This window comes from Saccopteryx leptura, chromosome 9, assembly GCF_036850995.1.
Source record: "Saccopteryx leptura isolate mSacLep1 chromosome 9, mSacLep1_pri_phased_curated, whole genome shotgun sequence".
NCBI classification, from domain to species: domain Eukaryota; kingdom Metazoa; phylum Chordata; class Mammalia; order Chiroptera; family Emballonuridae; genus Saccopteryx; species Saccopteryx leptura.
This window is the reverse complement of record NC_089511.1, coordinates 34,729,260-34,749,087: the sequence shown is the minus strand read 5'-3', so window position 1 is coordinate 34,749,087 and position 19,828 is coordinate 34,729,260. Positions and strand designations below refer to the sequence as shown.

General features: G+C 43.9%; 1 protein-coding gene across 2 annotated transcripts; it reads left to right on the top strand.

Moving 5' to 3' along the window:
* Nucleotides 1–52: 52 nt before the first annotated feature.
* EMC8 (ER membrane protein complex subunit 8) lies at nucleotides 53–18,900 on the top strand. 2 transcript variants are annotated; one of them, XM_066348405.1, is made up of 5 exons: nucleotides 53–522; nucleotides 8,149–8,225; nucleotides 16,815–16,884; nucleotides 17,793–17,883; nucleotides 18,426–18,900. In XM_066348405.1, the coding sequence occupies exons 1-5, from the start codon at nucleotides 292–294 to the stop codon at nucleotides 18,599–18,601; spliced, it is 645 nt and encodes a 214-aa protein (XP_066204502.1). In that variant the 5' UTR covers nucleotides 53–291; the 3' UTR covers nucleotides 18,602–18,900. The 2 variants fall into 2 exon arrangements, with proteins under 2 accessions (XP_066204502.1, XP_066204503.1); XM_066348406.1 differs by having other exon boundaries at nucleotides 54–522; nucleotides 17,789–17,883.
* The last annotated feature ends 928 nt before the right edge of the window (nucleotides 18,901–19,828 follow it).

The following is a 19,828-nucleotide window of genomic DNA, read 5'->3' as shown; positions in this document are numbered from 1 at the left end:
TCGTAAAACGCGGGGCCGGGCTGCTTTCCGGCGAGCGCTGAGGGACCGCTTTCCGGCGGCGCCGGGCGAGTTGCGGGAGCTGAGGCAGAGGCGCGCGCGTCGACTTCTCTGTACCGGAGTTGGTGCTGAGGAGCCGGACCCAGAGCCGGGGTGGGCCTGTGGGGGCCTCTGCCAGTAGCGGGGCCGCATCAAGCAGCTTCTGTCTCGTCCCACTTCTCCACGGAGGCGCAGCGCGGCCGGGCAGCGGATCCAGGCCTCAGCCGGGGCCTCCGGGGCCCTCCCGGGCTCAGCATGCCCGGGGTGAAGCTGACCACCCAGGCCTACTGCAAGATGGTCCTTCATGGAGCCAAGTACCCCCACTGCGCCGTCAATGGACTGCTGGTGGCTGAGAAGCAGAAGCCACGCAAGGAGAACCTGCCCCTTGGCGGCCCGGGCGCCCACCACACTCTCTTCGTGGACTGTATTCCCCTGTTCCACGGCACCCTGGCCCTCGCCCCCATGCTAGAGGTGGCCCTCACCCTGGTAAGCCTGGGAACGGCGCCTGGCCACCCCTCGGAGATTGGCTTGCAGTCGGCTTCCACGCAGTCCCAGCTGGAAGCTGACAGGTGGTCCAGCGGGAGTCTAGAACCCACCCTCCGAGGTCGCCGGGACGGTGAACAGGATGACCCACGGGAGCGCATGGCTCTTTGCCCGGCGCTTAGCAAGCGCCCCGCCGATGGCAGCTCGTAAAGCAGCGGCCCAAGGAGCCACCTTAACCTCGTGGGTGTTATTAAAGGCGCTTTATGCGACGAATAATACATTTAATTTCCTCAAGTCAGTAGGCTATTTTTCCGGCAACAAGCTGTTTGTTCACTGGGTAATGATGAGAAGGCGATTGATTCCATTTGAGCTGTTGAGTCGCGGGAAAGTTTTGTGGCGTTGAGACCTAAACGCCGGAGTCTGGTTCGTGCACACCTTCGCAGAGCCGGTTCCTTACCTGACGTTGTTGTAAACACTGGTTCTTTTGAGGTTGGTCCTCCGGAATCCCAGAGTTGAGACGTTTAGAGAGGTATATAGCGTTGACATCACAGGCACTAGGTCCCCTTAAGTGTGTGTGAGCGATGTGTAAGGAAAAGGCATCGTTTCCCGTTAGTGGCTTCCCTAGCAGTCTGCCGAGGTTTCAAAAGCTAAAAGATTTTGTAAAATAAAAAAAATAAAAAAAATGGGAGCAGTGGATACCATCTAATCACACTTTTATATGTCTACTTGCAATGACTGCTTTGTTGAATGAAGCACAATGGGAAGACTTAGGCTTCGGATAAACCGGATGGTAATTGAAATCTAGGCAGCAGTTTTTGAGGTATGGTGGTCAATGAAGGAAAAAAGACCACCTATAGGTTCCACTGAGTTGTTAAAAACCTTTAGAGAGAAAAACTAGTCTCAGTCCTGCCTCACTCTCTGAGCTGAGGTACTGTGTACTTTTCATTTAAGTCTCAACTGTGACTAAGAACATACTTAATTCATGGTAAAAGTAGTTAAGTTTGAGAAAGTAGAAATAGAAATCCGATCCCTGTTTCCCACCAAATGAAATGAATCCATTTCATAATTTACCAGATTGTGACACCCATGTAAAAATCTTGGTAAGCAGGAAGAAACCTTTGGGCAGATGGCCCTGGCCCAAGGTTATTGGCCACATCTTGGAGTGCCTGTTAAACTGAGTCATTGTATGAATGTCTTCATATTGTCTCTGGGTAGGAAATAGACAAGAAGTAGATGATTCTTATAAAATCAACCATTTTAGCTTCTGGAGAAATGCCCTGTCAGTATCAAAATATCACTGGGGTGTGCATGTGTATGCAAGTCTTTTCAACCATCTTAATTATTCTGTTATCAAGGGAATTGCAGGCTAATTGGATGTGTGGTGCCTTCACTTACAGGGAACTAGATTTAGCTGTAGCATTAATGCAGAATTACTTATTTCTCCAATAGTGCCAGGCCTGTGATGAAGAGATATGGATCAAACACTGTACCTGCTTAGCAGTTGAACTTGCACCAAGCAAACAAATACAGTACTGAAGGAGTGTCATATATGGGGTCCAGGAGGAAAGTCAGCTATCCCAGGCTTGCAGTTACAGAGAAGTCAGGCTGCCCAGAGAAAGGGACATGCAATTAGTGGCCCTGTGAGCCAGCCATAGTAACCCAGTGGGTAGATGGTGAATGAGGCAGAGGGACCAGCATGTCAAAGACCAAGAGAAAACTGGGAGTGGAGGAAGAGCTACAGTATAAAGGGCCCAGGGGTAAGAGAGATGTGCAGTGTATAGATATCGTTGTAGAGGACCTTACAGGTCACACAGTGCAGTTTGAGCACCATCATGAGGACAGAGGAAGCCACTGGAGGAGAGTTGCATGGTCAGCCTCGTGTCTTAGAGTGATGGTTCTAGCTTGCAGCAAAGGGGATGTTGGGATAGGAGTGCATACAAGACTAGAGGCAGAGGTGGCCTAAACTGAGTGCAGTGTGAATGCGGAGAAGGATCAGGGGGGAGCCAAGAGGGAGAATCCACAGCACTTAATGAGTAATCAAATGTGGACATAGGAAAAAGAAAGCAAGGGGGATTCTTCAGTTTCTGAGTTATGCATTGGGAAGACTGTGGTGCCTTTTATTGAGTGAAAGTGATGTCAGCCTAGTGTTGAAAATTGAAATGCTTTTGGAGCTCAGAAGATGGTTGGGCTGGAGACTTCAGTGGAGAACCTGGAACTTCTCAATGACTTTTGAAGCCATGAAAGCAGGTCATATTGGCCAGGACTGTGTGGAATGAGGAGACAGCTATGAACAGAAATCTGAGGAACTATAGCTTTTACAGATTGGGTGGATGGAGGAATAGTCTACAGGATAACTGAGTAGCCAGAGAGATAAGAAGAACAGGTGGGTTGCTTTAAATCCATATAAAATCCTGTCATAATATATAGATAAAGACAAAGTTGAACTGCACTTGGAATTGTAAAAATATTACTAATTCTTCTCATTCTTAAGTAACCTTTACAGAGTGAATGAGTTATGTTCCTATTACAAGATATGAATGCATTACTTGAGATAATTAAATATACTGGCTATAAACAACTGTTTGAGTCACCTTTACATGAATTTTCCCCATGGAGCTGGGCTGCTTTCCAAACTCTTACCAAGGGAAGGAAGATGCCCAGGGGGGACCTTGACTCTTAACATGGGCTCACTGCCACCAGCTTGTTAAGAAGGAAAGAGCACGGCTGAGACCCTGTTCTGATCTTTCTCAATCTGGGTCATTACACTGCTCTCCAGACTCTCAACTTCCAGCACTTCCCCCTCCATTGTTTGAGTTTCCCATCCAGCAAACTTAAGTCCAAATTAGACTCTGCAATAACTTCTTTGCAACAGTAAAAGCAAACAACTGAAGTTCTGTTCTTACCAAGCAATGGTGGTTTATGCTGGCTTTTCTTACTTACATTGACCAAATAGCGTCAGTATTTGACAAATATGAAAAAGATGCCAGTGAAGTACAAATTAAATAACTTCCAGAGTAAAGTTATAAAGGAAAATTTGCAATCTGATTCCATCCAAAACTTTTATATTACAGTTAAGGTATTTAAGTTTATATTATTCAGTTTTTGACTTAGCAGCTTTATAACTGGAAGGCAATGAAAAATCTCTGTGCAAGGAGCCATGGTTTATCAGTGTATCGGCTGTGGAAGATGTAATTTTAATAAAGTACATAAATCCATGAAACTATAAATGAGGCCTGTTCTCATGGCTTTTTTCTATTTGTGGGAGTTTCATATTGTAATTATTTTGGGTAAGTGGGAAGAGCAGACTTGATATGCAACCCATCAAAGGTCAACATCAGATTCTTTTGAAAGGCTTTTTATTATAATTTTCCATTTTTAACAAATCCTTGCATTTCTAAGTGCTTTTTATTTTTTGTTGAATACTTATGCCTTTTATTTATCCTTATAACCCTTTGACGTAGGTAGTGATGGAATTATTTCTAATAGCAAAAACCCATAAAATGTTAGTAGGAAAATTAGCATAAACCTGCTGTTTCTCTAAGCCCCTTTTGTCCTTTTCCCTCTTTGATTTCCTAGTACGTACAAGAGAACAGCTTTTGATTACATTCTGCTCAAATGACTTTCTTATTTGCCAATTGGCCTAATCACCATGATTTCAGTCCAGAATTCTTTCTGCTGCCTCCACGTGTACCTTCCCTGTGCTCATTTGCAGGGGATGCTGTCCTCTGGCCCTTTTCTAAGCTCCCTGTTTATTTCTGCCCCTTATTTATCTCCAGAACACTCATGTACCGGTCTTGGGAGAGGGGAGATGGCTGCACTGGGTCTTCCTTTCAGTTCTTCTCCCTGACTTCCCCCTCTGTCCCCATCCAGTTTAATTCCAGAGTTCTTTTATGGAACCAGCTACTTTCCATTCCTTAAACTCAGCATCCCACTTGAGAAAGCTTTTCTTCTCAGTGAAACTAACAACCCCTCCACTTTTGGCCTCTAAGGCCTGCTTGGTGCCACAGATAACTTGAACTTGTAAATGGCAAGCCCTCTTCAGAGTGGTTTTCTTATTAGGTCCCTGCCTTGCCTACACTATGGCTATTGTATAGTCAAGTGAGGTGGGTGTAAGGCCTCAAGGTTAGCAAGTTTCCTGAAAGAGGCTACTTTCTTTGGCTGTGTCTAATTGAGAATGAATGGGTTGAGCCCAGTGCCTTTAGTAGTTCGAGTATTTGAACTAGAATAACCAAAAACAGCATTGAACAGAAACAGTGGCAGGCTTATGCCAAGGTAAAAATGTCCTTCCTTCTCTGAAAAGTAAAAGAAACTGCATGAATAAATACAGAATTGGAACTCTTGTATTCAGTCAGTTTTACTAAGTTGACATCAGGTTTCAGGGTGTTACGAACTTTGATTTTTCACAAAATGCATGACAGGAGTAGGGGATCATAGCAGCAAGGCAAGGATAAAGGAAATGGGTTCACTGAGAACAAAGATCAAACAGCTTCTCAGATCTTTTGCCTCGTACTACCCCGTTTGGGAGGAAGCAAATTGCATTTACTGAGCAAGCTACCACTTAAATCCACTAGGATTTTTATTAATGAGCCATTGGGCTTACTGCAAGATTCTGAAGGCCCTGTTTGCCCCATCCCATCTTCACCCACACCCCACCCCACCCCCAACTCCTGTCCCCACTGCTAATCTTCCACACACTTACTTTTACTTCACACCAAGTTGCTCTCACCTAGTAATATCTGCTACCATTTTTCAGGCTATCAAAGAAAACTTTTTCTCATATTAAAACTTGTTTACCCTGCCTCTGTGGGCTCTGATGGCTAGCGGGGATGCTTTAGTCAGTTCTTCATTCCTCTTTTGTGTTCTCCATTCCCCAGTTGGTGGCTAGTTTTGTCTATATCTGGACAGCTGTGGATAGGCCATTCATGCCCATCATAGGCACCCATAGAGTGAATTTGGTTATTCTTGTTTGAATCATTCAAAAGTTTCTAAAACTAAGCCAGAGCTTTGTAGCCTGGTTCTGGTTCACATTTAGGGTAGCCTTTTCAGAGAGTTCTAGAAGTTCAAGGTCATTGCATTATTTTTATGTTGGAATTTGGTTAGGCCCTTCAAGTTTTCATACAGAAATTTGCCCTTATCAGGTAAAATGAAAGTCAAGGTGTACAGTATGTTTGCTGAGGAGTCCTGTGTATACCCTTGCCTTCAGCCCAGAAAAGGGATCTAGGAGCAGCTTAGACTGCTCACTAAAAACCGCTGCTGAGTATGGTCAGGACATCTCCAGTAGCAAATAATTATCCTTATATTAAATGTAGCTGTGGCCAGCCAAAAAATAGTCCCCCAAAATGCCCATGTCCTAATCCCCGGGACCCATGAATATGTTACCTTACATGGCAAAAAAGACTTGGCAGATGAGATTAAGTTAAGGGTTTTGAGGTGGGGAGGTTATCCTGGATTATTTAATAGATCCAGTGTAAAGGTCTTAATGAAAGAGAAGCAGAGGTCACAGTGATGCGGCCACTACCTAAGGAATATGATAACCTCAAGAAAAGGCCCGTAGGATTCTCCCCTAGAACCTACAGGAGGAATCAGTCCTGCTCATCCAGTGTAGACTTCTAGCCTATAAGATAATAAATTTGTGTTGTGTTAAGCCACTAAGTTTGTGTAACTTGCTACAAGAGAAGTAAGAAACTAAGACACTAGCCAAACTTGGGACACATCTCTAGTTCTGACTTGGGATATAAAGACAACTCGTACCAGGGAGCAGGAAGAAGGATGCCAAAGTAGGCAGAGTTGAGAGTCACCTTGTGTGATGACACATTCAAGAGGCTGGTGTTGATTAGAAACAAAGACTGGGAGGCCTACACTAAAGCCTAGACTAATGGATCTGAGTTTAGGGAGTGGGGCCAAATGCCACATTTTAAAGATAAGCTATGCCCTTTGGTGCTACATAGAGATAAGTTATTTGTTTGTTTGTTTATTTATTTAGTAAGAAGAGGGGAGGCAGAGAGACAGACTCCCACGTGCACCCTGACCAGGATCCACCCAGCAAGCCCACTAGGGGGCGATACTCTGCCCATCTGGGGCATTGCTCTGTTGCTCAGCAACCAAGGTCTTCTTAGCCCCTGAGGCAGAGGCCATGGAGCCATCCTTGGTGCCAGGGGCCAACTAGCTCCAATAAAGCCGTGGCTGCTGGAGATGGAGAGAGAGAGAGAAGCAGAGAAGCGAAAGAGAGAGGGGTGGAAAAACAGATGGGCACTTCTCCTGCGTGTCCTGACTGGGAATCGAACCCAGGACATCCACACATCAGGCCAATGCTGTAACATTGAGCCAACCAGCCAGGGCCAAAATAAGTTTTTTTTAAAATGGAAGAAATTGTTGCTATAAGCAGCAATAGAAAGTTTCTAGATCCTATTCCTTTAAGTGGTGACAGAAACAAAATAGAAGTAGTTTTGGAGTCACTTGCAGCAGAGTTACAGTGAAAGAGCCATTATAAATATTTTGGAGACATAGCCGTAATCTTTTGGGTGGGTGACCAAAACATCTAATTGGTTCAACGAGCCTTGGTTTTGACCCAATATGGTAATTCATGAACTGTTAAGAGGCCAAAATTATTATTCTAATCTTCAAGTGAGCCAGGAAACCTTGAACTGTAACAGTCTTGTAATGTCTGCTTTTAGTCATAAAGGAGACTGTGTGCAGTCCAAACCAGAATTCAAGAAAAAGAGTCTTAGAGCTATATTAAACAAAAAAGAAAGAAAATAAAATCTAGTTTTAACCAGTTAATTCACTGTGAAAAAAATGAGGATCAATTTTTTTCCTCTTCTGCAGACTAAGAATAGAATTTTATTGCAGTGTATTATTAAAATTCCATTATGACAAAAAAGTTAGGATGACCTTTTGTTTTTCATAATGGCATTAGACCTGCAGGAAGCTAAATCTGATATGAGAAGAGTGGCATTATAAAATGAACAAAAAAACTTTAAAAGTTCTCCGCCATACTCCCATTTAAAAGCATGCCACAGGAAATTGTGTGTGCGCACGTGGGGCAACCCACCTGCCTCTGCCCACCTGTGTGTGTGTGAACCTCTTCACCCTACATTCCTTATGAAAGGTTTTTTGTGGTATGTTGCTAGGAACCTCTGGGCTTTGTTTGCTTATCTGTGAGGGATTTACTTAAATGATTTAAGTATTTTTTCAAACCTCACTTCTTTATATTGTAAGAGAAGGTGGGTTAAGATGGTCTCCTCTGTGCCACCTCCCCATGGCACCACACCCCTTTAATATGTCTCAACATTGGGGCCTTCTGCAGGGACGTGGTGAGGAGGTCATTCCTTATATTTAGCCCCATCCTCTTCTGGCCATTATGGGTTTCATATATACGGGAAGACAACCCACCTCAGTGAGAGTAAGGAGCCTATGCTCTTCTGTTACTTTCTTTGGCCTCACGTGAACCATAGAAAGCAAGTTGGTGTGACTCATTTCATTATTGTAGCCCTTCTCAGGAGAAGGATACAGGTTTATATGGTGTCTTATCACAGCATTTGGTAAGGAGGGGTCTCCTGTGTTTATTAATACTTGCTATTTAAGGGGAAATCATTTATCTTTTCTTCTCAATTTTTGTTCCTCTTTCAGATTGATTCATGGTGCAAAGATAATAGCTATGTGATTGCTGGTTATTATCAAGCTAATGAACGAGTAAAGGATGCCAGGTATGTCTGTACAGAAACCCTCTGTGGTGTAAAAGAATGATCATGTTGACAAAGATGTCTCCAATGTGCTTTTGACCTTTGTAGGCTTGAGATGTGAAATCTGTGAGAACAAAACCCCTCCCCACCCTCTGCTTGTTTATAGTTTTGAGAGGAACTGGGGGGTGCATAATTCTAAACAACAGAAAATCTAAATATTTATATTAACTTTGGGATTCTGCTTTGTATCTTTATATTGCTTGAAGAAAATTCATACAATGAAAGCAATGGTCATGGACCTCCAATTTCTATCCCCATTCAGTTCTGCCTTGCTTCCCATTCCCAAGGTAGGAATGACGTAGGACAGAGCTTTAGGAAAGAATACCACTCTCTTTTGGAGTAAATAAAACAAATTTTAGGTTTCATGTTCTAAGGGACTGATACTGTGATGAAAATGGGGTGAGCACTGCTTCCTTTATACTGTCTCCTGGTTCCCTTCTCATTAATGAGGAAAGCAGAGAACTCTGCTTTATTTCTGCCTCAGGCTCAGTCCCAACAGAAAAGCAGGTGACACACTAAAGCTAGAATAATTTGAGGAGGGCTTAATAAGCAGAGTATTTCCAAGGGTGTGGAAGGTATATAAGAGGCCTCATGAGAGAGTAGTTTAGTAACCCAAAGCTAGTGGTAAAAGCCAGTACCATCACTGGGCCTGATAGGACAGGGAGGAAAGTTGAGGGAAGGGACCCTTCTCAGGAAGGGATTAGGATATATGTACAAATTGCTGGTTGTGGAAACAGTCATAGGGATGTAAAGTACAGCATAGGGAGTAGTCAATACTACTTTAAACTATGTATGCTGTCAGATGGGTACGTATGGGCTGATCACTTTGTAAGTTAAATAAATGTCCAATCACTATGTTGTACACCTGAATCTAATATAATATTGTATGTCAATGATAATAGGAAAAAATTTTTTTAAGAAAAAAAGAGGTCATCTCTAAGAGGAGCAATGAATGCCCTTTAATTAACAACATGGCCAGCTGCCAGATCCATGTGACCTCACAAGGAGATGCCCAGAGGAGTCATGGCCTGACCTCCCTGAGTTTCTCCAGCCAGGATCCGGGACAGAGAGGAAGCCAGGAGCTCAGTATGTAATGGTAGGCACCAACACGCTTTCCTCACATCAGCTGACTCCAGTGTCGGAGGCAGTTAGGAGATGCAGAGAAGGACCTCAGACCTAAACTCTTCCTGGAATTATGTCCACTTTCCCAGCATAGGCAGAAGGTTGGACTCAACAGCATTTTTGGAAATAATACAATAAGCTGGTGACCAAGTATTGCTATCACTGATGAGATACAAATGTTCTTCAGGGACTTAAGCCTTCTTACCCTTGGAGGACTGAGTCCAGCAGGGACTCTTTGAGAGGTAGAGTAACAAGCAAAATACTAGGCTCAAAACAACTACTGCTGAAGCCTCTGCTGGGATATCAGCTCATAGGTGCTCTCTGAGCCCCAGGTCCTTGGCTTCTCCCACTACCTCTCTAATTGTTCTTTCTCTGTGTCCAAAGGGTACCACTCATTTCTTACTAACCTCACTCCTTCCAGTACCTCCTCTCCATTTGGTTCTATTCACCTCCCATGTATTGATGACTCAATGTCTACATTCCCATTTCTGATCTAGAGCCTATTCATGGGGCCCATGTCAGGCTTAGTCTTTGGGCACAGAATGCCTTCCCTGTGCTGCCAAACTCTTTGTTGAGCAAAGCTAAAGACTCTTGGCCTTTGCCTACAAGTTCCTAGGTTGAGTATGAAAGATACTGCCACCACAGGACTAACATGGAACATAGGTCAGTTGCCATAAGGGTGGTACAAGAGAGTTCTGACAGCAGGAGCAGGGAGGAGCTGGATCTGTTGGTATGATCAGAGAAGCCCACAGGAAAGAGAATCATTTGAGCTTGGCACTCAAGAGTAGACAGGGTAGCCTGACCAATGGTGGCACAGTGGATAGAGCATCAACCCAGAACGCTAAGGTCCCCAATTTGAAACACAGGTTGCCGGCTTGAACATGGGTTTGTTGACTTGAGTACAGTATCATCAACATGATTCAAAGGTCGCTGGCTTGAGCAAAAAGTCACTGGCTCAGCTTGAGCCCCCCCCCCCCCACATCAAGGCATGTATGAGAAGCAATCAATGGACAACTAAAGTGAATCAACTATGAATTGATGCTTCTCTTTTCCCTTCCCCACCCCAAATCAATTTTTTTAAAAAAGCAAGGTCTTATCAAGTGGGGACCAGAAGGCAAAAGCATTCCAAGAGGGGACAGCCAGAGGCATGGGGTACACACACACAGAAAATGCTAACAAGTAAGTCTAGAAAGGTAGGGTAAGGCCACACCCTGGGCACCACGGTATTTTGAACTTTATTTTGTAACCAGTGGGGAGCTGACCCTGGGAGTAGGGTTTTCCTGAACCTAGCAGTTCGTTCCAACAGCTACTCTTAAAGAAAGGAGAGGAGAGTAAGCAAGAAGTAAGGGCACTAGCTTGTCAAGTGACTACACACGCCTCCCCTTTCATTATTCCCACCCCCAAATCTATGCCTTATGTGGTCACCCCCTAATGTACCTGCACAGACTCTCGTCCGCATGCCTTCATTGGCTCATAGCCTCTCCATCTTCCTGTCTCTATTCACACCTCATTCTAACCCAGTCTATAATTATCTTAGACACCGCTTTCGTGCTAGTTATACCTTTTAGAATTTCCTGGTTCTTTCGCCTGCTCTGTGCTCAGGAGGTTTTGCATTCCCCCATTGATGTTGATGTTTAAGTACCTACTAACCAGCCATTTTTCAGGTCCATAGAGAGGATTAAACATTAGCTGGGGTGGGGTGGGTGATGGGAGGGGTACTTGAGAGAAATGTGCTCAGTTAACCCTTTAGTTCTTTCTGGTGAGTCTCTGTTGTACTTCACGATATCATTCATCCCTGCAATGTGCTGGTGCTGTTAGGATTAAACCTGGAGTCTCTAACACTGTGCTTTACTGGGTGTTATCCTATCTGATCCTCCCAAGGATGCTCAAGTGAAGAAACCTGAGCCAGAGATGGTCCCTGCACAAAGCTCAGGAGCTGGGACATGTCAGCTTCCTTATTCAGTACTATTTGTATCTAAAAATCTTTCCTTCTTCAGCCAGACCTAGCTAAAAATGTGCTCTTTTAGGTATATCAGCTGATTAACAGTATCTCACAACATAAGCTTTGGAGCTAGGTGGACTTGGAGTCAAATCCTAGGTGACTCTCTGATTCATCTCCTTGGCCTCAGTGGTCCTGTCTATAAAATGGAGCTAAAGGGGTGTACCATAATGAGTGGTTAAGAGGATAGAGTGAAGCAACAGCAGTGTTTTAACACAGTGCTTGGTTCAAAGTAGGGGCTGGTGCTATTATTGGTCCTATGATTTTTTTTTTCAAAAAAGGATTATTCAATGTTTTAATTAAAAAGTTAAAGAATTGTAAGGTGTTTGTAACTGTTTTACTCATGTTCTAAACTTGAGGTTTTTACAGCGTTTCATTATATCATGTCATAATTACTGGTTTTGCTTCATAATTAACATTCCATGTGGATAAATTTCAGCACCAAGCACTGTCCTCTGATCTGAAGTAGATACTCAATGAAAAGCTTTTAGATAGGCTGGCCGGTAGGCTCAGTTGTAGAGCATCAGCCCAGTGTATGGATGTCCTGGGTTCGATTCCCAGTCAGGGCACACAGGAGAAGCGACCATCTGCTTCTCCACCCCTCTCCCTTCCCTCTCTCTCTCTCTCTCTCTCTCTTCCCCTCCTGCAGCTATGGTTAGATTAGTTCAAACGAGTTGGCCTCGGGTGCTGAGGATGGCTCCATTGCTGAGCAGTGGAACAGTGGCCCAGATGGGCACGGCATTGCCCGCTAGTGGGCTTTCCAGGTGATCCTGGTCAGGGTGCATGCAGGAATCTGCTTCTCTGCCTCTGCTCCTCTCACTAAAAAATAAAAAAGAAAGTTTTTAGATACAAAATATAAAAATAATATCTCAGTTATGAGTAAATGCCTAGTTTTGTGCTGGTTGGGAGTGGGGCTTAGCAAAGTGGTCTCTGTCTCCAGGGTTCCTGCAATTTTATTTGGCAACTGACTTCCCAGAAATAGGAGTTGATATGGCCTGGTAGGAAGCAGAATACTGACTTTAATGTCATAATGCAACAGTCTTATATTAGGAATGAGCTAGGTCAGTATTTGAGACTAATACAAAATACAAAAAAAGTAAACAAAATTGGCAATTCTTTCAAATACTATTAGAATATTAACTATAATTTTAAAAAACTTCTTTTGAAAAAATAAATTTTTCTTTTTTTTTTATTTTTTTATTAAGTGAGAGGTTTATTTTTTTATTAAGTGAGAGGCCATTTGCTCAAACCATTCAAGCCATAACTGCAGGGGTGGGGGATGGAGAAGCAGATGGGTGCTTCTCCTGTGTGCCCTGACTGGGAATCAAACCCAGAACTTCTACACGCTAGGCCAACACTCTACCCCTGAGCCATTCGGCCAGGGTCAAATAAATTTTTCAAATAAATAAATTTGAGTTCTTAGGAATCTGAAATGGTAGTGTGTTTTGTTTCGTTTTTCTTTTTTGTGACAGAGAGAGAGGGACAGATAGGCACAGACAGACAGGGACGGAGAAGATGAGAGGCATCAATTCTTCATTGCGGCACCTTAGTTCATTGCTTTCTCATTTGTGCCTTGATGGGGGTTGGGGGGTTACAGCAGAGTGAGTGACCCCTTGCTCAAGCCAGCAACCTCTGGCTCAAGCTAGTGACCATGAGGTGATGTGTATGATCCCACATTCTATCCACTGCACCACCTCCTGGTCAGGCTGAAATGGTAGTTCTTATTTTTAATGAATGTTTCTTGACTCCTCTTCCCAATAAAAATCACCAACTACTGTGATTATCGTAAATGTCAGGATAACAGTGTTGTTTCTTCATGGTACATGCTTACAAGTCCCTAGACTCACAGTGGTCAGCAAACTTATTAGTCAGCAGAGCCAATATCAACAGTATAATGATTGAAATTCCTTTTGAGAGCCAAATTTTTTAAACTTAAACTATATAGGTAGGTACATTCCTTATCGAGGTAGTGCCCGCATGTGGTATTTTGTGGAAGAGCCGCATGTGGCTCACGAGCCATGGTTTGCCGACCACTGCCCTAGTGGATCATGCACTTAGCAGGTAACGTTGCACCTGAGGTGTTAAGTGAGTCAAGACTAGTAACAATGCAGAGCAGTCAGGTGTCTCCCTTCCACATTTGCTGGATGAATACTGTGGGGTAAACAGCTGTGTTAGGCTTGCTCACTGGTTTACTGGCTGCAAGCACTTTGCCTAATTAATGCATGAGTACATGGCAGCGCCACATATGTATAGTCTATGTAAGGGTATGGGTGCTTGCCCTCAGGGTGGCAAATGGTGGATTGCCAGCTGCCACTATGAAGGGCCATTTTGTTGTTTGTTTGCCTGAGAAGTGGTTTCCCCCTGCCTGTTTGCTTGTCCACCATTGCAGGACTCTATTAAATGGAATAGCCCAACGCTTTCTGGCTCCGCAATTGCCCTCCATCTGCCCGAATCCAATGTGGACCTGCCTGGCCTCGGCCATCGTAATTACAAATATGCAGCCCTTTTCCTACCCCTCACCATTTCCCATCTGAGCTATGGAACGTGGCACTAATGTACAGTGCGCACTGCCTGTGGGACAAGAATCTCTGGGCCCCGTCTCTTTTAAACTGTTTTGTCATTTTTATTTTTCTTAACATAATGTTGCGGACTTATAATCAACATATCACTATAAAGTCTCAGTCTTGAAAGTGAAAATAGAATAATTAGATAAAATAATGTATTTTTATACAGCATCAGTCCGCTATTTTCAGTTCAGTCACAATGAAAGGATTGTAATTATATAGTTTTTTTTTTAAATAAACTCAAAATACACAATTTATTTTCATGGCCATTAAAATATATAGCTCAATCCCTGCTTCAGAAGCTGAGACTCTGCCCTGTCTGGATGGCTCAGTGGGTAAGGCATCGACCCAGCTCACCAGAGGTCACAGGTTCGACACCTCAATCAGAGCATGTAAGAGAAGTAGTCAAGGAGTGCACAACTAAATGGAGCAACTAAGTGAAGCATCAAGTTGATGTTTACTCCCTCTCTCTTTCTCCCCCCTCTCTTCCTTCTCTCTCTCAAATCAAGGGAATTTTTTTTTTTTAAAGCCGACACTCTAACAGTGCAGGAAAAATATGATGCAGAAAAAGACAACTGCATGTAAGGGTTAAGTGCCAAAGCCTTGAGAAGAAAGCAGTGTTTAGAGAAGGGACAAGTAGACTTCATCTGGGGCAGCTTAGCAAGACCTCCCAGAAAGGGTGGCATTCTCTTGGCCAGGGGTCCCCAAAATTTTTACACAGGGGGCCAATTCACTGTCCCTCAGACCATTGGAGGGCCGAACTATAAAAAAATCTATGAACAAATCCTATGCACACTACACATATCTTATTTTAAAGTAAAAAAAAAAACGGGAACAAATACAATATTTAAAATAAAGAACAAGTAAATTTAAATCAACAAACTGACCAGTATTTCAATGGGAACTATGGACCTGCTTTTGGCTAATGAGGTGGTCAATGTCTGGTTCCATATTTGTCACTGCTAGCCGTAATGTGATATGACACGCTTTTGGAGCCCTGACGCATGCGTCCCGCGTCACTGGAAGTAGTACTGTACGTGGGCGACGCCGCGCTTTGCGAATGCATCCTGTGCTCCTCTCACTGACCACCAGTGAAAGAGGTGCCCCTTCCAGAAGTGCGGCGGGGGCCAGATAAATGGCCTTAGGGGGCCACATGCAGCCCGCGGTCCGTAGTTTGGGGACCCCTGTTCTAGGCATTAAAGATGGGAAGGAATTCAGCAAGCAGAGATTGGTACACAAGGGCATTCCAAACAGGGAAGTGGGAGGGAGGGAGGGGATAGACAGTTTTACTGAATAAGTAAATAAGTAATTTACTGAAATTAAAGACATACAGAGCTTTGTTCCTATGGGTAGGAATAACAGTGCGGTCCATGGTGAGAAAGTCTGGACTTGCCAGGCTGAAAAAGGTGGGCTTTTATCTTACAAGCAGAGGTGAACGGCAGTGGGGTATGTGGAAGTTTTATCTAAAGAAAGTTTTCAGGATGTATCAAATAAAAGCCTAGAAATTGAGACCAGGTAGGAAGCAATTTTAAAAACCTCTGGCTATGGTGATAGCTAAACAAAATGGATGACAGAGAATGAAGGAGGCAGAGGCAGGGAAAGAATCTGCAATGCCTGGTGAGTGAAGAAAAGTGGGAAAGGTAACCTCAGTCAGAGAGACTAGAAGTAGGCCAGCCTACCTGGGCGTGGTAGATTCCAGCTTGGCAGGCTGTGGAAGGGAGGCAGGCATTGGTAGGTTTTGAGGCTGCTGGCCCACAGAGGTAAGGGGCAGAACCAAACTGCACAGTTGTGTAAGAAAACGGTGCAAGGACAGAGATCAACTTGTTAAAGAAGCTTAAGAAATGTGGTTGAACAGGAGGAGAGAGGTTAGACAGTGGCTAGAGGGAACCAGTTAAATAATTTTTTTTTTATCCTAAGAGGAAAGACTTACTCAGATTTAACAGCAGAGCTATCAGATTTGACAGCAAGAATATAAATAAGGCCCTGAGGAGGAGGTCAGAGTGGATGGCTCATAGGTGTGAGGAGGCCTCTTCCTGAAATAGGTAGAAGAATAACTGTGTACAGGGCTAGCCAGGGATGATGTGGGAGCCACTGTAATTCATTTTATTGACTTAAGATAGAAAATTGTCATTTATCAAGGTTGGAATGGGAAAGGACCAGAGCCAGCGACCGAAGGGTGACAACTATGGAGAAGATTTAGAATGGCTTGGGAATTTTAGAAAATTTTTTTAAAAGAACAAGCAAGTGATTCAATTGCCAGCAGCTAAGAGGTGGACGGAGTCACTTTGGGAGTTTGCAGTTGGAAAAGGCGCCCCAGGAGGCTTCCAGCCTGGAGCTTGACACTAGCCTTGAGCGTTCAGCAGCAGTTCCTCTAAGTGCCTTAGGAAACCCTCTCTACTGCATTCCAGAAGCCTTTCTATTTAGAAGATGCCTTCTCAGGATCCCCTTCATGAGGGCTTCCTGGTGGGATGAGTCAGGACCTGCTTTCTACTGTGCTCCCATTGCCCTTACAGCATTCCCTCTTCTGGGCACCATCATTGCAGCTGACTGCTGGTCTTTCTGTCCTTGCTTGTTAACTAAGCTGTAGGTAGACAGCATAGAGTGGTATTAACTAGAAAACATATTGGCAAACTCATTAGTCAACAGAGCCAAATATCAACAGTACAACGATTGAAATTTCTTTTGAGAGCCCATTTTTTTAAACTTAAACTGTATAGCTAGGTACATTGTTATTAACTTAATTAGGGTACTCCTAAGCTGGCCTTTGCTAAAAACTCAAGGGGCCAAAGAGCCACATGTGGCTTGCAAGCTGCGGTTTGTCGACCACTGAACTAGAATGTGATAAACTCACTTGTTCTTCTTTCACAGTCCAAACCAGGTCGCAGAGAAGGTAGCCTCCAGAATTGCCGAGGGCTTCAGTGATACTGCTCTCATCATGGTAAGTCACTCTTGTTGCCTATAGTGTTCCCTATTTACAGGATGGCTGCTAAGCATTTCCTTGCTAACACAGAGCTTTGCTGTATAAGCAGCCTTCCTTTCTACAGATCTTCAGACCATTGTCACCTTTTGCAGTCACAGTACATAGATCTCCAAAAGGGGGAGTCATTCAAGTTCAGCGGTTCTCAAAGTGGGGTCCCATGTGGGGAGCATCAGCGCCAGCTGGGAACTTGTTAGAAATGCAAACTCTTAGGGCCCAGCAGTCTGTATCTTAGTATGCTTCCAGATGATTCTGATGCCTGTTCAAGTGTGAGAACCACTGAATTGGAATAGCCAGCATAGCCTATAGGCAAAGAGGAAGGAAGGTGTCGGGTAGATCGGTAGCTAACATTAGAGCCTTGTCAGTCTCAATTCAGACACAGTTCTAACATGGAGGGAAGAAGTAATGTTTGAAAGCTCCACTTTTTGTGGTGGGAAAACAATGAAATAGTATTTGTCCTGCTTCACACAGTTTACCTTGGCCACACTTGTGCGCGATTCCACACAACACATTTTCAGGGTCTGCTCACCGTGAGGAAGGGTTTCTGCCACGGGCCCCAGGGAGGTGCCTGAGGATCTCTAGAAAGGCGCTGGCTCTTGACTTTCTTTTTTTTTTTTTAATATATATTTTAAAGATTTTATTTATTCATTTGAGAGGAAGAAAGAAACAGAGAGAGAGAGAGAGAGAAGGGAGGAGGAGCAGGAAGCATCAACTCCCATATGTGCCTAGACCGGGTGAGCCCAGGGCTTCGAACCAGCAACCTCAGCATTTCCAGGTTGACACTTTATCCACTGCGCCACCACAGGTCAGGCGGCTCTTGACTTTCTTTAGCTCTGTTCACGACTGTCCTTTGTCTTGTGCACAGGTAGACAACACTAAGTTTACGATGGACTGTGTGGTACCTACGATCCACGTGTACGAACACCATGAAAACAAATGGCGGTGCAGAGACCCACACTAGTGAGTGCTGTGTTCTCAGGGTGACCTCTGCAGGGTGTGCTGGGGACTGTTTCCTGGGTACCTAGATCCCACAGGAAAACTCATCTCAACCTTCTATGTTTTTCACTTAGCTTATTCTCCAGAGGAGTGTACAGCCCTCATACAGAAATCTTGCATGTTCCTCAGCTCCTGGGGGCTGAGGCCATTAGGGCTTCAGAGCAGTAGAGAAAAGCTGAGTGTTACTCAGGGTCTCCCACCTCAAACCCCAGACACCTCTCCATAAGCCAAACCCTTTTTCCAGGCATTTGGTTTGGTTTATTTGTAATCACTCAGAAAGCATCAGTCATCTGCCTCCATCTTTTTCAGCATTTCATCTGGAGGGTGCCTTTTAACCACGTTTTATATTGTTGATATACATCTTTATGTGTTTAAAATGTGCGTGTTTGCTAGTATTCATTATTGTCTTTTTTATACCACTCTATGTGTATCTGTTTTTTCTGTTTACATATTGAAAAGCCACCTTTTTTTGTTAAGAGGTTGATTTCTCCTGTTTGATCTCGTAGTGATTACTGTGAAGACTGGCCAGAGGCCCAGAGGATCTCAGCATCACTCCTGGACAGCCGGTCCTATGAAACGCTCGTCGATTTCGACAACCACCTGGATGACATTCGGAATGACTGGACAAATCCAGAGATCAATAAAGCTGTTCTGCACCTGTGTTAGGGAGGGATTTCAGTGACTAGTCTCTGGGCATTTCCACTAGGCTGAAGAAGAAATGCTATTTTTAAATGTAAATAGAATATCTCATTGCCTGTGTGGAAAGCTGAGTTTTCAGAAGTGGCTTGTGCCTTGAAACAGGGCAGAATGTCCATCAATCGTTTTTTTAATGCAGAGTCTCTAGAAGAGGTACAGACTGTCAAGTCTGGCCGACCCTGTGGAGTTCTTCCCGGTTGTATGTTGCCATAATCCTCCCAATCAAAGCTGTTTCTGCTTGTTTAAGATTGTTCCTATTAAACAATTTTAACTAACCTTTTAAAATCTGGAAAGGATACTTTTTAAGACTATATCTTTAAAAAAAAAAAAAAAAAAAAAAAGCATGCCTAATCAGGCAGTGGCGCAGTGGATAGAGCGTTGGACTGGGACGTGGAGGACCCAGGTTCGAGACCCCGAGATCACCAGCTTAAGCGCAGGCTCATCTGGTTGGAGCAAAAAGCTCACCAGCTTGAGCCCAAGGTCACTGGCTCGAGCAAGGGGTTACTTGGTCCGCTGTAACCCCGGTCAAGGCACATTTGAGAAAGCAATCAATGAACAACTAAGGTACCGCAACAAAGAATTAATGCTTCTCATCTCTCTCCCTCTGTCTGCCTGTCCCTGTCTGTCCCTTTCTCTGACTCTCCCTGTCTCTGTCAAAAAAAAAAAACAACTCATATCTTACACCTGAATGAGAGTGTGAATCTTCATCCTGTTTGAGTTCATATCACCCAGTCCCGAGATTGGGACGGCGCGTCGTGTGCTAGCGCCCAGCCAATGACTGAGAAACTGTGTTAGTATTCAGTGGTCGAGAGGCTACCACTGTGAACAGCACTGCCCCACACAGTGTGGACCTCCTGTAGCTGCTGCATCTCTACACAGTGGGAATAAGGCCACTGTTGCCGGAGAAACCTGCATCACCAAGGGTAAAAACAAACATCGTTGGTAATGGGAGCACAGTGTAATGCTTCTCAGTCAACCAGAAAGTTTGTGACCTGCTGAATCAAAAAAGGAAAAAGTGGAACAGTACTAAGGTTATCTTTAAAAGGCAAGAGTCAGTCCTAACTCGAACTTGTATCATTATCTAAATGACTAATTTATGTGTTCAAAAGAAATCATTTCTTTTGTATTTGAAGTAATAGAAGCAAAACAAAACTTAGAGCCTGTCTATAATGTTTATAAATAGAACTTGTTAAACTTTTTAACTCAATCAAAA

What these genes read in the sequence shown, in the direction of transcription:
- EMC8 (XM_066348405.1), top strand. Translation starts at nt 292, where the DNA reads ATGCCCGGGGTGAAGCTGACCACCCAGGCCTACTGCAAGATGGTCCTT. An exon ending in TAGAGGTGGCCCTCACCCTG is followed by an intron (nt 523 to 8,148) that starts GTAAGCCTGGGA and finishes TTCCTCTTTCAG; the next exon opens with ATTGATTCATGGTGCAAAGA. An exon ending in GTGATACTGCTCTCATCATG is followed by an intron (nt 16,885 to 17,792) that starts GTAAGTCACTCT and finishes GTGCACAGGTAG; the next exon opens with ACAACACTAAGTTTACGATG.